The sequence below is a fragment of the Pleurodeles waltl genome, chromosome 3_2 (genome assembly GCF_031143425.1).
Source record: "Pleurodeles waltl isolate 20211129_DDA chromosome 3_2, aPleWal1.hap1.20221129, whole genome shotgun sequence".
NCBI lineage: Eukaryota > Metazoa > Chordata > Amphibia > Caudata > Salamandridae > Pleurodeles > Pleurodeles waltl.
In genome coordinates this window covers 21,564,922-21,582,254 of record NC_090441.1, presented here as the reverse complement: position 1 = coordinate 21,582,254, position 17,333 = coordinate 21,564,922, and the positions used below count along the sequence as shown (strand labels likewise).

The 17,333-nt window shown below is 44.9% G+C and overlaps 1 protein-coding gene across 19 annotated transcripts in view; it reads left to right on the top strand.

Moving 5' to 3' along the window:
* The window catches only part of MSI2 (musashi RNA binding protein 2), a 1,016,916-nt gene that overhangs the window by 256,365 nt on the left and 743,218 nt on the right, over nt 1–17,333 (top strand). For all 19 annotated transcript variants that reach the window (XM_069226626.1, XM_069226631.1, XM_069226625.1 and 16 more), the window contains exon 6: nt 7,779–7,871. In XM_069226626.1, coding sequence (XP_069082727.1) covers nt 7,779–7,871 — 93 coding nt within the window. The remainder of the gene's footprint in view (nt 1–7,778; nt 7,872–17,333) is intronic.

Sequence of the window (17,333 nt, the reverse complement as noted above, 5' to 3'; positions counted from 1 at the left end):
CACATCTGGAGATGCACCACCCCCAGATAAAGAAAGCCGCAAGTTCGATGCAGCTGGTAAGAGAGTCGCAGCACAAGCTGCAAACCAGTGGCGCATCGCGAACTCCCAGGCACTACTTGCGCGCTATGACAGAGCCCACTGGGACGAGATGCAACATCTCATTGAACGTCTGCCCAAGGACTTACAAAATAGGGCAAAACAAGTGGTTGAGGAGGGACAGACCATTTCCAACAACCAGATCCGCTCCTCCATGGACGCTGCAGATACAGCTGCACGGACAATTAATACATCTGTAACTATCAGAAGGCATGCATGGCTCCGAACGTCTGGATTTAAACCAGAGATTCAACAAGCAGTTCTCAATATGCCTTTTAACGAAAAAGAACTGTTCGGTCCAGAAGTGGACACAGCGATTGAGAAACTCAAAAAAGATACGGACACTGCCAAAGCCATGGGCGCACTCTACTCCCCGCAGAGCAGAGGGAATTACAGCACATTCCGTAAAACACCCTTTCGAGGGGGGTTTCGGGGTCAGAGCACACAAGCCAGCACCTCACAAGCAACACCGTCCAGTTACCAGGGACAGTATAGAGGAGGTTTTTGGGGACAATATAGAGGAGGGCAATTCCCTAGAAATAGAGGAAGATTTCAGAGCCCCAAAACCCCTACTACTAAACAGTGACTCACATGTCACTCACCCCCTCCACACAACACCAGTGGGGGGAAGAATAAGTCATTATTACAAAGCATGGGAGGAAATCACTACAGACACTTGGGTTCTAGCAATTATCCAACATGGTTATTGCATAGAATTTCTACAATTCCCTCCAAACATACCACCAAAAGCACAAAATTTGACAACACACCATTCCAATCTCCTGGAGATAGAAGTGCAGGCACTATTGCAAAAGAATGCAATCGAATTAGTGCCAAACACACAAATAAACACAGGAGTTTACTCACTGTACTTTCTGATACCAAAGAAGGACAAAACGCTGAGACCAATCCTAGACCTCAGAGTAGTGAACACTTTCATCAAATCAGACCACTTTCACATGGTCACACTACAAGAAGTATTGCCATTGCTAAAACTACACGACTACATGGCAACTTTAGACCTCAAGGATGCTTATTTCCATATACCAATACACCCATCGCACAGGAAATACCTAAGGTTTGTATTCAAGGGAATACATTACCAATTCAAGGTACTGCCTTTCGGATTAACAACCGCACCAAGAGTCTTTACCAAATGTCTAGCGGTAGTCGCTGCACACATAAGAAGGCAGCAAATACATGTGTTCCCATATCTAGACGACTGGCTAATCAAGGCCCATTCGTTAATAGAGTGCTCAAATCACACAAATCATATCATACAAACCCTCTTCAAACTAGGGTTCACCGTCAATTTCACAAAATCCAAAATTCTGCCGCGCAAGGTACAACAATACCTGGGAGCCATAATAGACACATCAAAAGGAGTAGCCACTCCAAGTCCACAAAGAATTCGAAATTTCAACACCATCATACAACGCATGTATCCAACACAAAGGATACAAGCAAAGATGGTACTACAACTCCTAGGCATGATGTCTTCATGCATAGCCATTGTCCCAAACGCAAGACTGCACATGAGGCCCTTACAACAGTGCCTAGCATCACAATGGTCACAAGCACAGGGTCACCTTCTAGATCTGGTGTTAATAGACCGCCAAACTTACCTCTCGCTTCTGTGGTGGAACAACATAAATTTAAACAAAGGGCGGCCTTTCCAAGACCCAGTGCCACAATACGTAATAACAACAGATGCTTCCATGACAGGGTGGGGAGCACACCTCGATCAACACAGCATACAAGGACAATGGAACGTACATCAAACAAAACTGCATATAAATCACCTAGAACTTCTAGCAGTTTTTCAAGCACTAAAAGCTTTCCAACCAATAATAGTTCACAAATACATTCTCGTCAAAACAGACAACATGACAACAATGTATTATCTAAACAAGCAAGGGGGGACGCACTCCACGCAGTTAAGCCTGCTAGCACAAAAGATTTGGCGTTGGGCAATTCACAACCAAATTCGCCTAATAGCACAATTTATACCAGGGATCCAAAATCAACTCGCAGACAATCTCTCTCGATCACCAACAGGTCCACGAATGGGAAATTCACCTCCAAATTCTGAACACTTATTTCAAACTCTGGGGAACACCTCAGATAGACTTGTTTGCGACAAAGGAGAACGCAAAATGCCAAAACTTCGCATCCAGATACCCACACAAACAGTCCCAAGGCAATGCCCTATGGATGAACTGGTCAGGGATATTTGCTTACGCTTTTCCTCCTCTCCCTCTCCTTCCTTACCTGGTAAACAAACTCAGTCAAAACAAACTCAAACTCATATTAATAGCACCAACTTGGGCAAGGCAACCCTGGTACACAACGCTGCTAGACCTATCAGTAGTACCCTGCATCAAATTGCCCAACAGGCCAGATCTGTTGACACAGCACAACCAAAAGATCAGACACCCAGATCCAGCATCGCTGAATCTAGCAATCTGGCTCCTGAAATCCTAGAATTCGGGCACTTACAACTTACCCAAGAATGTATGGAAGTCATAAAACAAGCCAGAAGGCCATCCACCAGGCACTGCTATGCAAGTAAATGGAAGAGGTTTGTTTGCTACTGCCATATTAATCAAATACAACCATTACACACAACTCCAGAACATGTAGTGGGTTACTTGCTTCACTTACAAAAATCTAACCTGGCTTTCTCTTCCATTAAAATACACCTTGCAGCAATATCTGCATACCTGCAGACTACCTATTCAACTTCCCTATATAAGATACCAGTCATTAAAGCATTCATGGAGGGCCTTAGGAGAATTATACCACCAAGAACACCACCTGTTCCTTCATGGAACCTAAATGTTGTCCTAACTAGACTTATGGGTCCACCTTTTGAACCCATGCACTCCTGCGAAATACAGTTCCTAACCTGGAAGGTGGCATTTCTCATCGCCATTACTTCCCTAAGAAGAGTAAGCGAGATTCAGGCGTTTACAATACAGGAACCTTTTATACAACTACACAAGAATAAGGTCGTCCTAAGGACCAATCCTAAATTTTTGCCAAAGGTTATTTCACCGTTCCATCTAAATCAAACAGTGGAACTTCCAGTGTTCTTTCCATAGCCAGATACTGTAGCTGAAAGGGCACTACATACATTAGATGTCAAAAGAGCATTGATGTATTACATTGACAGAACAAAAAACATCAGAAAGACTAAACAACTATTTATTGCATTTCAAAAACCTCATGCAGGAAACCCAATATCAAAACAAGGTATAGCCAGATGGATAGTTAAATGCATCCAAATCTGCTACCTTAAAGCTAAACGACAGCTGCCCATTACACCAGGGGCACACTCAACCAGAAAGAAAGGTGCTACCATGGCCTTTCTAGGAAACATCCCAATGCAAGAAATATGTAAGGCAGCCACATGGTCTACGCCTCACACATTCACCAAGCACTACTGTGTAGACGTGTTATCCGCACAACAAGCCACAGTAGGTCAAGCCGTATTAAGAACATTATTTCAGACTACTTCCACTCCTACAGGCTGATCCACCGCTTTTGGGGAGATAACTGTTTACTAGTCTATGCAAAACATGCGTATCTACAGCGACAGATGCCATCGAACTGAAAATGTCACTTACCCAGTGTACATCTGTTCGTGGCATCAGTCGCAGTAGATTTGCATGTGCCCACCCGCCTCCCCGGGAGCCTGTAGCAGTTTGGAAGTTACCTTCAACTATTTATATATGTATAATCTCAACCTTAAATAGGTGCATACTTAGTCACTCCATTGCATGGGCACTATTACTACAATTCAACTCCTACCTCACCCTCTGCGGGGAAAAACAATCGAAGATGGAGTCGACGCCCATGCGCAATGGAGACAAAAGGAGGAGTCACTCGGTCCCGTGACTCGAAAGACTTCTTCGAAGAAAAACAACTTGTAACACTCCGGCCCAACACCAGATGGCGAGCTATTGCAAAACATGCGAATCTACTGCGACTGATGCCACGAACAGATGTACACTGGGTAAGTGACATTTTCATTACATTGCAGAACAAAACAATTCAAGAAGCTCTGCAAAATGAAAACTTCTGGGAAAATGTTCTTGCTGTCTAGCTTGATGATCAATTTGACTGGGGAGCCAGGAACACAGGTGAAGATCTAAGCCCAGAAGGGGTACACAGGTTAAGAGTAGTGAGTTAATCTCATCAACAGGAAAAAAGGTCAAGCACTCCCATGCACAACTCCACTACCCCCATTCCCTCCCTTCACTTGTGGCTCTTATAGACTGCAGGATCTTTGAATTATGCTGTAAATTATTGAGTCCCACTGTACTGTCTCCCGGTGGGCCATAGAGTCACAGCTTCTGGGGTGCCCATGTGGTGCCTGGAGTGACTGTGATGAGGAGTACCAAGTGACAGCACCCGTGTAACAACCATATTCCTTGGTGTCATGAACCCTCTCGTGCCCGCATAAACAACATCCTGAGTGAAAAAGCCCTGACCCAGGGCTCGAAGTGACAGGCAGTAATGCCCTGGACCGGAGATATGCGCATGGAGCAAGCACCTGTGGCAAGCCACACGATTCCTAGGAGTATAATGTAGCCTCAAGATTATGTAATGCTGCCGGCCTGTATGAGGGTGCATGACTTGGCATCTTTACCTGTTTTTAATATTAAGCAAATATTAGCCTCTCCCTTTGTGGGCATTACCACCTTCTCTTTCATAAATGTACTGAAACGGTATGTCAGATCAGAGGTGTGGAATGTAATAAAATATCTACTTGTCTAGTGGACAGGTTGCTTCTTAAATCTACTTGTCCTGTAAAAATTGTACTTGTCCGTTTGGTGCCATGTAATGTGGTGACGATAATAGCCCCTCTGATTATGCCAGGGCAACTACTATAGTAGTGCTTGAATACTTGCAATTCAATCCCTACTATAGAAATGTCCATATTTTTCCACCTTTTCACAGATCTATATGCTGGTCCTGGAAGGAGGAGTAAGCATAGTTCCAGGGCTGGAATGCCTTTGAGTCTGTTAACCTACTAACTTGCATGTATTAAGGATTTTCACAAGCCCTTCTCTAATCTTTTCCCATAATGAGAAAGGGTGGAAATTAACTCCTGACAATGGTTTGTGCTAAAATACAGGTCACAAATATTTCCTAGGAGTAAGATTTTCTGGTCTACTTCTGTAAGTTGATGTGAATTAATGAAAGGCACTAATATAAAGACATATACCAGGGTGCACTTTGTGACTTTCTTTAAGAAACTGGTCCCTAATTAGGCCTGGAGTTAACAAAGACATTTTGATTTTAATAAACTTCTATTTCTCTCTCTATTGGCTAGCTTATCTGTGAGTGATTGCATTCTGCTCTTTCACACGGAGCATATTGGCACACAAAGTAGTTTTGTTCATTGCCAGGGACTACTGTGGCAACAAAACTTGTGGGGTTGGGGGGCTGATATGTGCTTTTTGAGACCAAAAACTATTTTTTTCTTGTCAGTGTTTGTTACAGTGGTGAGGGCTTGGCAGCTCCTACAAATATAAAGTGTTACAAAAGCCATGTCAAAACAAGACACGCGTTGATGAAACCAAAAGACTCACAAAAAATGTCAGATCGGTTGGCTTTGTCAGTGCTTGTTTATTGTCGTGCTTTCCATAATCTTATTGGAAATGGTTACACTGATTTTCCATTAGGAATATTTTTTTTAATACTAGCATGCATCAACCCATTTTATTAAATGACGCTTCAAAGAAATAGCACATAAAATATCTTAGTAGCTAAACTTTTTTTTCCTATTTGCATTTTTTGTTAACATTTTATTTTGAAACTAAAGAATCATCACTCTTGCTTACAAGCTTCTGCAAACATTTGCATCTAATCAGAGAGCCTTCTGGGACCATTATACTTAGCCTCATATTGTTAAACTTTTCAAACGTGTACACGTCTTTTTTTTTTTTTTTTTTTCTGGAACCAAAGTCAGTAGTGCAGTGTGACCTATTTATTTACAGCACTCACACTAATAATGAAGGCTTTTCATTAATGAACCATGAATACTAATCCGAACAGCATTAACATATAGACCCATATTATCTCATATGGACACATTTTATCTTCTCTGTAATCTGGCAGCCAAAGGGTTTGTGCTGCAGGGGTTTGGCACTACTTGTCCCAAGGGCAAAATAAACATGAAAACGTGTTGCTCTTGACCCCAAACAATATGTCCTGGGCGATAGGAATTCCACATTCCTGACAGATGGGCACAGGGGTGGAAGTGAAGGATTGGTAAAAGCTCTCTATGTAACCATCTTGGCCAGGCTCCTTGTATAGCTGATGGATTTTATGACTCTTAGGCTGTAGACTGCATGATAGGCATCTCAAGCACATCCCTGTGACTATGGCATATGCATGGAAAAGGGAATGGATCCTAAATATTTAGCCAGTTTGTCTTCTAATGTGAAGGTGGGAGTAGGACTTGTACACTGTGTCATAATAATCTCTCAAGGACTCTAATTTCTCCTCTTAAAGTGTGGGGATTCTGCCTGAGTAGAGTTGCATATTCCCTAGATAACCAGGTGAGTTCCCAGTTTAATACCTTGATCATATGCCATTTTCTTAAGACTTTCCTGAAAAGAAGCTCACGACAATGAAGTGAAATTGAAAAGCTACTCCCAGTATGGGCATGTTAAGGAAGGTCGGGTCTCCAAGGGCTAAACTAAATGGCAATGTTTCTAACAAAGTTTATTTGTCCAAATGATTTACTGTACTTTACTCCGTATTTCTGCTAAAAAGTAACAAGGGTTCTGGTCTGTAAGGGTACGGCGCTTGTAGGCCATCGGGGTAAGGTGGTGACGCTTCTGGGCTCGGTGTAAGGTTTTGACGCTTGTTGCCCTCTGTGTAAGTTTGTGGCGCTTGTGGGCATCCAGGTTAGGCTGTGACGCTTGCAGCCCTGAGTGTAAGGTGGTGACGCTTGCAGGTCTCGCTGTAAGGATTTGACGCTGGCTTGTGGCCTCGAGCACAAGGTTGTAACGAGAAACGGCACAGCAGAATCGTAATGAGACTAGGCGGGGATGTTTTAGAGCATCCAAACCCATTTGTTTCTTCTGGAATCAAATTAAAAGCAGAAAAGGAAAAGGCAGCCTGTTGATAGTTTGTTTCCTTTGTGTTCACCGCGGAGTGAATTATTGAGGACATGTTTTTGTTGTTGCCGCTGTTTAATGACACCGGTTTTCTCAAATTTACGCGTGTACCTTCCAAATTGTCGGAACAACAATTTCCAATGTTGCTACCCCGAGCCCCCGTAGAATAATGCCCTGCGTTTACAGGGCCTGACAGCGTGCAGGCCGTAAACACAGGGAACACCGCAGCGCTCTGAAGCCCGCAGCTGGCGGGTTGTCCTCATTCCCCGCGTACACAGCGGCGAGAGGCGTAGAGCGCCTTGTCCAGGGTTAAACTGCGCGCGCGGCAGAGCCGCGATCTGACCCCGTGAGCAGCCCGGTGCCCAGCCGGGGCACATGCCCACGCCGAGCCGCATCAGCCCAAGTCATTAGATGAGAATTCGCGATCCCTTTCATGAAGCAATGTTCTAGCCGCTTGGCTTAGCGCTGGCATCTGAATTCCATTCCTGCCTTTGTTTCCCAATAATCTGATTAAAGCGTGTGCTTGTTTTTTGTCGTTTCCTTCAGATGGTCACGAGAACAAAGAAGATCTTTGTAGGGGGATTATCTGCGAATACAGTCGTGGAAGACGTGAAGCAGTACTTTGACCAGTTCGGCAAGGTAAGGTCTCATCCCGCGCTCTTCACTTTTACATGTTTCGGATCTTGTGACAGAACACGATGCTGGTACTTGTAGCTCTGCGCGAGGACTCGAGGCGCACTGACATGGGCGCTCATGCACCCGCCGAGTCTGGCAGACGGGCGCTCTGCGCGTAATTATAGCGCTTCGCCGCCTCCAGCGCCCACTTCCGTCGTGGTGCACGCCCCGTCTGCGAAAAGACGCTATGATTATAAGGACTCTGGCCTGGTGCCAGTGCGCACACCGCGCCTGCAGCTGAATGCGACTCCATCCCGGCCTTGTGGGAGGTGTCGAAGATCGTGTGCAGCTACTCTAATGAAATGTGTTTTGTTGGTTAATTACTTTTTTGAACTGGCGCGCAGAATTTGTTATAGCGCAAGATTATGTTCTTATAAACAGGTGTCCTCGTCGTTCGTGAATCCAGGCCTGTTCATATGAACACCAGTTCTGCCGCTTTATTTGAAATCGAGAAGCACCTGAGGCTGCACCGCAGGAACTGTCGGCCGTGGCGAACACGCCGTTCACAACACATTTGAGTTTGTTTCACACCTGTAGTGTTTTGAACATAAAGCAGATTTGAAAAATAGTTATGAGAAGCTATTGGTTTAACAGGGAAACACGTGCACGAATTATACGTTTGCCCATGTGTGGAATGACAAGGATTTTGCCTCTTCCTCCTGATGAATTACATTTTCATTTATTTGGCATCGAAGGGTATGCCAACATTTACCACTTGTATGTTCCTGTGGAATTCGGTGGCTACCCAGGCTACCACGTGGGTCTCCTCCGTTCTGCTGGTCTCTTCAGCATTGTACTGGGGGTCACCCTTACTTTGGTAAGAGCTACAGTGGTAGCAGGAATAGACCCCACAGAAAAGGTTAATGGCTTGATGTGTGTGCACCGCAGCTAGGAGCTGCCCATCGCCGGTAATAAGGGATCTGATCATAGGTTAGTCGTCTTCTGCTTTAAGGTGATGCCTTGCTGAGGTGGAGGGCAGAGACTCCAGACCATTTGCTTTTCGAAGAGTCACTATGAATGCTGCACATGGAATGCCACTAAAGGGCCTTGGTTGACCCAGCCAGCAGACCTGATGCCCATTGGCCTAGCTCAGTACCTGTATACCTTTAGTCTGCTGCCCATGCAGCAGTGCTTAATTTGTAGAAGAGTAAGTGCTGGGGCCCAAAGCTGTGCTCAGAAGTCTGCGGCGTGTACTCTTGAACGTCTGTGCACTTAATACCTAGCTACGTAGTCTTGATTCAACCTCACCCCTCTTTCTTTCAGCACCAGCCACTCCTGGGCCCTTTTTCTCACTCTTCGGGGGGGGGCGGGAGGTCTTTTCAACTCTGCTTTTTCCCTTGGTCACTGTTTTTTCATCTTTCCTTAACTCCTTTTCCGCTTGTGTAATTTTCTGACTCTGGGTCAAAGGCTGATGAGGAGAAATAGATGCTAGTCTCCCAAAAATGACTGCTGGTGAGTGCACCTGCAGGGCTGTATACGGACTCCTTTCTGTGTCAAAAATGCAAACTTAATTTTCTGACCCTTTTAAAAACTATTTTCCCCTTTTGCTGTGCCTGCACTGAAAACCCTGGTCTATGTATGCTCACGATCACTGAGGGTGCTTTCTTTGCATTTTGGACTTCTTTACGGAAATTATTTGCATGCTTTTGGAGTCCTGCAGGAATTCAGAGTTTGTCCTAGTTAGAAGTCATTATATGTGAGGAGATGACAAATTGCTGGAAATCTGTGAGCCAGTAATTAACTTCGGTGACTTAGGTTGAGCTATGTCAAAAGAAAAACGCACTTGGAGAAGTAGTGTAAAGCAAAATGACTGGCATTCATGGACAATTTAGTGAAGGTTCCCTATGATCACATTGTAACTGCCCAGTTACAGTCGACCATCCAGCTATTTGAGTTTGAATGCCCCCACACTTCAGTGGGCCGCTTGACCTCATGCCCCACCTTATGCCCATTATCTGGGGTCACACGAGCTCTTGTTCATGTGAGACTAGGTCTAGCAACTTGGTCTGCACTTGTGATTGGAGCAAAACTGATGTTCACATGGCTGATTAACTGCTGTAACACCGCAGAATACATTTGAAATAATAAACAGGATGCGCCCAGAGAGATTCCCACTGCTTGTGTTGCCTCAAGCATTTACAGCTTTCTTTATGCAAGGACAGTTTCTGTCTGTTACACTATGCAGTTGACTCAGAGTTGCTTGCCTCAGCCCAAAGAGGAGGTCATGTAATGACATTTTAAGGAGCGAGCATTGAGGTAGAACCCTTAGCCAGCTCTAGTGTGAATATAACGTTCCACTGTAATGAGGGCAGAATTATAAGCTGTGTGCGTGAATTACTGTCCCCTTCATTAGTGCCATCGCTGCTCAAATGACAGCTGGGATCTAGATTTATAAAGTCTTAGTCTGTGTAACACAGCTTCTCTTAAATTACCTCTGGTCACCCCTCTAGCCTTGGTCAGATGTGAATTTGTGGAGCCAGCCCCACTGCTGACAGTTGACACACAGGCTCCTTCAATTGTTTTCAGAGGGACGTCCCACTATCTAAAATTAGAACTTGGTATAGATTGGATTATATTGCAGTGGGAACAGTTCTAAGATGAAACACAAAAGGTTATGCGAGATTGCTTGTAATAAGTCAAGCCATTGGCAATCGCCCGGGGTTGTGTTCTAACCCATTGTTCTTTTGCCCACAGTGCCACCTCAGATTAGGCCCAGCTATGTGCAAACCAGTCCTGACCCTGCTCCAGTAGGAACAGTCCATCCTGAACCACCAAGCCAGGTCCTCACTGAACCAGAGCACAAGCAACCAAAGACCAGTTTCACCCTAATTGTCTCTTCAGTTGAGTGTAGCTGGTTCCAGTGGCACAGTGAGCAATGGTCCCACGTCGGGACATACCCATGGCTACTTAGGGCATTACCTCAAACATGCAAACATGTATAAGGACTACATTTCTAAAGTGGGTCGTATCTTACTGCACACTGTATGTTAGATTGTTCTCATGATGTTCCATGACGTTGGTGTTTATTTTGTCTTCAGAATTACAGCAGTAAACATGCATAACTTTTTAATGCCTCAGAGAGAACCTTTGTGGGACTGCCGCTGTGCTTTTCTATAACTGTATGTAGAAGCACAGCGCTATACCAAAGAGCGGTAGAGTTTAATCTATCTGGAAATAAGGTTGGCTAGTGTGTAGCATCGCACTCAGTGCAGCAGCCCTACTGGTGGCTGTTTTTATGCAGATCCTGTACCTTGGAGGAGGATTCCGGATGGGGCATAGATAGACCAATTAACCTAGCCGCCTGGTAATGATGGTATAGCACACATGGTTTGAATTGCATCGGTGTCGAGCTGAAAGCTGTGCAGGGAGGAGTTCTATCTCGCCCCTGTCCCCAGCATGACTTTATTACAAAGTTAAGTCCATTTCCTGCAGATTTGTTGGCCGGGACACAGCATCACAAGAGCAGTTTCCGTATAAAGGTTCACTTAGGTTTTAGCCGCATACCTCTCATGCTTGTGTATTCAAGTAGACAAGTAGACCAGAATCAGGAATCCACTTCATAACCCTGTGCCAGACTCTGGCCGAGGGCAAGGGTGCATGAAATCCGTTGCACGCCATTAAGTTAATAACTTCTCAAGGCTGGTTCAAGACTGTTGAAAACAAGTCTGCTATGGGAAATATTTAGCCAAAGTTTTTTTTGTTGTTTTTTTTTAAATAATGGAAAGCTGAACTGCACCAAGGGAACATGTTTGAGTCAGGGTAGCCTGGAAATGTGTGATTGCTCCTTTAAAGCTTCATCCCGACCCTTCCTCCAGTGCATAACCACCCACTCCGCCTCCATGCCATCATGCATCATGAAACGTCTAGTTAAAATTAAAGAATAGGCTATGTTCATCAGGGCCGGACTTTCAATATTTTACCAGGTAGGCGTCTGTTCAATGATAGTCTGTTTTGATCAGACACTATGATGGTGCCTTGCAATCAGACATGCAAAATGTCTGAAAGCTGCTGAACCCTAATGCAAGGTAAATTGTAAAACTGTAAGAGAAATAATTTCAAAAATACAAGAAAGGGTTCATTGTGGTATGTGCAGAACAAAAATACATGAACCACCTGCTTAAACTAAGCAGTATGCTGTCTTGAAAAGACGTTTGAAGGGGCAGCAGGTGAGTTGGCACTGGGAGTGGGCTGTGGTGCATGCTTCTGTTTCAAGAGTTTATCAAAAAGCTTGAGTATGTCTGCAGGCGAGGCCAGCATCTGTTTGAAGCAAGGCAAAGGCCTGCACAGCACTCACTATAAAAGGAAGGTGTACTGATTACTTGGAAATAACACATTTACTCGAATATACTAAATTCCATCCATTGGCTTAAGACATCTTGTTAGGTCTTGGGCTGGGCGAAGATTTAATTCTGCCCACCTAGTGGGGCACGCTCAAGGGCATTTTTCTAAAGTTTTGCGAATTTGCATGTGGTCAGCAAAGTTGAACATGCCATCCCTGCAGGTATGTGCAGGGCAGAAGTCCTAAACAGAGGAGTGGGAGGACTAACCAAGTAGGGCAGCATGCAGGTGATATCATGGTTCTGGCCCTTACACATTGTAACCCACATTGTCTTATGTGACCCACAGCTCACTAAGGTTATCACTTGTATTACTTGGCAATGTATAATCTGTACCTCTAATGTAACGCGCTCTGACTCACTACATTGGGATGAATAGCGCTATAAAATAAATATAAAAAATTAGCAGGTTTTAAAGTGTATTTACATTTTCGTATAGCCCGATACAGCTGATGTTCTTATAGAGTATGCATATTTTTGATATACAGGTATTGAACAAAGTCAAAAGCTTGCCTCCAATCACAGTTTCTTTTAAGTACTTGTGAAGTTACATGTGTCTAGTGATATCTAGGTATGTAGCTGAGATAGCTCCCACCCAGGATCATACTGGGAGAGCAGAGGTACTGATGCCTCTAAGTTTGGCCTGGAGGTGACAATGACAAATCTGCCGCCTGGACTCAGTTGGTGTTCGGAAGAGAAGGCAGACAACGTGCATCTGAATGGGTCCCATGTCTGAAAGTTACACCAGGACAAGTGCAGCGTATTTCAGTGGGGCCCAACTTCTTGGCGGCGGGGATAGCGTCCAATAGTGGGTGGACGCAGTCTACCTGCGTGTACCCCCGACTTGTGCCCTGGCTATATGACCTGCCCCCACGTGAACACCTTATTGGTTATTGTTTATTCGTGGTCACTTGATTGACAACAGCGTAACGTAACTGCTGCCCCACCTCGTTGCCACCTTTCCGTAGTCCGGGCAATCCTGCCCTGGCACGTTCGGGGGGCAGGTAAAGGAGACGAGGAGTGCTGACGCCCCGTTGCCACTGCTGGACTCTCGGGTGCTTTCCCTTATCCAGGGGCGCAGCGGCCCTCCGAGGGGCTCTTCCTGTGATGCTTGGCGGCGCGGGCCTTCCATGTGCCCTGTTGTGTTGTGGCCCTGTGGTTTGGATGCGGAGGTTGCTGCTGCCTGCCGGGTGATATTTGATGTTGTGTGAAGCTGCTCTTTTTATTTTGGATAACATCAGAAAGTTTTAATTGGCTGACATCCCCCGGATTCCGGCAGGATGTTTACATCCTGTGGAGCGTTTTTATTAAAGGATTAAGCTGGCTTTTGAGCTTTTTTGTGTTCCTGTAGTTTCCACACAAGCTTTTTTTATTGTCCAGTTCTGCCCTGAATTGAATAGCTGTTTCTTGGCCCATCTGGCGGCCTATTTATCTGAGGGCCTGGACATTGTAAGTAATCACGATTATTAGAAATCCATTTCAAGGAAACGTGGTACTGCCACGAAACTCTGGTCTCCCAAAAGGCTCAGCCCTTAACGGTTTACACATGCTATTCCGTTCGAACGTTTTTGGGAAAAGGGAGGAAGGTTTTCCAGAGTTTCACCCAAAGTTTATAAACATTAGAATTGTAAACAAACTGCAATTGTTAACCCAGAACATTACTTCTAATAAACTAGATGGCTTTGAATGAATGGAATGGCAGTCATATGATGATTGCTATGTTTAGTAACCTGTCATGGGGGACACATAATCTGAACCTATAAAAACAAACTGTGTGTAAAATGCTAATGAACTAGATTTTTACTGCTCTTTTTCTCAAGGAAAGTTATGTTTATCTTAAGAATCCTCTGCCTAGTTAACCACTTCGCTGCCAGGCCTTTTCCCCCTCCTGTGCCAGGCCTTTTTTTGCCTATTTGGGGCAGTTCGCGCCTAGGCCCTCATAACTTTTTGTCCACATAAGCTAACCAAGCCAAATTTGCGTCCTTTTTTTCCAACATCCTAGGGATTCTAAAGGTACCCAGACTTTGTGGGTTCCCCTGAAGGAGGCCAAGAAATTGGCCAAAATACAGTGAAAATTTAGTTTTTTTCAAAAAAATTGGAAAAAGGGGCTGTAGAAGAAGGCTTGTGGTTTTTCCCCTGAAAATGGCATCAACAAAGGGTTTGCGGTGCTAAACTCAACAGCTTCCCAGCTTTCAGGAACAGGCAGACTTGAATCCGAAAACCCAATTTTTCAACACAATTTTGGCATTTTACTGGGGCATACCCCATTTGTGCAATTTTTTGTGCTTTCAGCCTCCTTCCAGTCAGTGACCGGAATGGTCATGAAACCAATGCTGGATCCCAGAAACCTAAACATTTCTGAAAAGTAGACAAAATTCTGAATTCAGCAAGGGGTCATTTGTGTAGATCCTACAAGGGTTTCCTACAGAAAATAACAGCTGAAAAAGAAAAATATTGAAATTGAGGTGAAAAAAACATCAATTTTTCTCTACTTTTTACTCTGTAACTTTTCCCTGCAATGTCAGATTATCGAAAGCAATATACCGTTACGTCTGCTGGACTCCTCTGGTTGCGGGGATATATAGGGTTTGTAGGTTCATCAAGAACCCGAGGAACCCAGAGCCAATAAATGAGCTGCACCCTGCAGTGCGTTTTCATTCTATACCGGGTATACAGTAATTCATTTGCTGAAATATAAGGAGTAAAAAAAACCTTTGCATTTCCAAAAAGGGCACAAGATAAGGTGTTGAGGAGCAGTGGTTATTTGCACATCTCTGAATTTCGGGGTGACCATAGTAGCACGTGAATTACATGGAATTTCTCAAATAGATGTCTTTTTTACACACACCCGTATATTTGGAAGGAATAAATGTAGAGAAAGACAAGGGGCAATAACACTTGTTTTGCTATTCTATGTTCCCCCAAGTCTCCCGATAAAAATGATACCTCACTTGTTTGGGTAGGCCTAGCGCCCGCGACAGGATATGCCCCAAAACACAACGTGGACACATCACAGAAAACAGAGCTGTTTTTAGCAAAGTGACTACCTGTAGATTTTGGCCTCTAGCTCAGCCGGCACCTAGGGAAACCTACCAAACCTGTGCATTTCTGAAAACTAGAGACCTAGGGGAATCCAAGGAGGGGTGACTTGTGTGGCTCGGACCAGGTTCTGTTACCCAGAATCCTTTGCAAACCTCAAAATTTGGCTAAAAAAACACATGTTCCTCACATTTCTGTGGCAGAAAGTTCTGGAATCTGAGAGGAGCGACAAATTTCCTTCCACCCAGCATTCCCCCACGTCTCCCGATAAAAATGATACCTCACTTGTGTGGGTAGGCCTAGCGCCCGCGACAGGATATGCCCCAAAACACAACCTGGACACATCACAGAAAACAGAGCTGTTTTTAGCAAAGTGACTACCTGTAGATTTTGGCCTCTAGCTCAGCCGCCACCTAGGGAAACCTACCAAACCTGTGAATTTCTGAAAACTAGAGACCTAGGGGAATCCAAGGAGGGGTGACTTGTGTGGCTCGGACCAGGTTCGGTTACCCAGAATCCTTTGCAAACCTCAAAATTTGGCTAAAAAAACACATGTTCCTCACATTTCTGTGGCAGAAAGTTCTGGAATCTGAGAGGAGCCACAAATTTCCTTCCACCTAGCGTTCCCCCACGTCTCCCGATAAAAATGATACCTCACTTGTGTGGGTAGGCCTAGCGCCCGCGACAGGATATGCCCCAAAACACAACGTGGACATATCACAGAAAACAGAGCTGTTTTTAGCAAAGTGACTACCTGTAGATTTTGGCCTCTAGCTCAGCCGCCACCTAGGGAACACTACCAAACCTGTGCATTTCTGAAAACTAGAGACCTAGGGGGATCCAAGGAGGGGTGACTTGCGGGGCTTGGACCAGGTTCTGTTACCCAGAATCCTTTGCAAACCTCAAAATTTGGCTAAAAAAACACATGTTCCTCACATTTCTGTGGCAGAAAGTTCTGGAATCTGAGAGGAGCCACAAATTTCCTTCCACCCAGCATTCCCCCACGTCTCCCGATAAAAATGATACCTCACTTGTGTGGGTAGGCCTAGCGCCCGCGACAGGATATGCCCCAAAACACAACCTGGACACATCACAGAAAACAGAGCTGTTTTTAGCAAAGTGACTACCTGTAGATTTTGGCCTCTAGCTCAGCCGCCACCTAGGGAAACCTACCAAACCTGTGCATTTCTGAAAACTAGAGACCTAGGGGAATCCAAGGAGGGGTGACTTGTGTGGCTCGGACCAGGTTCGGTTACCCAGAATCCTTTGCAAACCTCAAAATTTGGCTAAAAAAACACATGTTCCTCACATTTCTGTGGCAGAAAGTTCTGGAATCTGAGAGGAGCCACAAATTTCCTTCCACCTAGCGTTCCCCCACGTCTCCCGATAAAAATGATACCTCACTTGTGTGGGTAGGCCTAGCGCCCGCGACAGGATATGCCCCAAAACACAACGTGGACATATCACAGAAAACAGAGCTGTTTTTAGCAAAGTGACTACCTGTAGATTTTGGCCTCTAGCTCAGCCGCCACCTAGGGAAACCTACCAAACCTGTGCATTTCTGAAAACTAGAGACCTAGGGGGATCCAAGGAGGGGTGACTTGCAGGGCTTGGACCAGGTTCTGTTACCCAGAATCCTTTGCAAACCTCAAAATTTGGCTAAAAAAACACATGTTCCTCACATTTCTGTGGCAGAAAGTTCTGGAATCTGAGAGGAGCCACAAATTTCCTTCCACCCAGCGTTCCCCCACGTCTCCCGATAAAAATGATACCTCACTTGTGTGGTTAGGCCTAGCGCCCGCGACAGGATATGCCCCAAAACACAACGTGGACACATCACAGAAAACAGAGCTGTTTTTAGCAAAGTGACTACCTGTAGATTTTGGCCTCTAGCTCAGCCGGCACCTAGGGAAACCTACCAAACCTGTGCATTTCTGAAAACTAGAGACCTAGGGGAATCCAAGGAGGGGTGACTTGTGTGGCTCGGACCAGGTTCTGTTACCTAGAATCCTTTGCAAACCTCAAAATTTGGCTAAAAAAACACATGTTC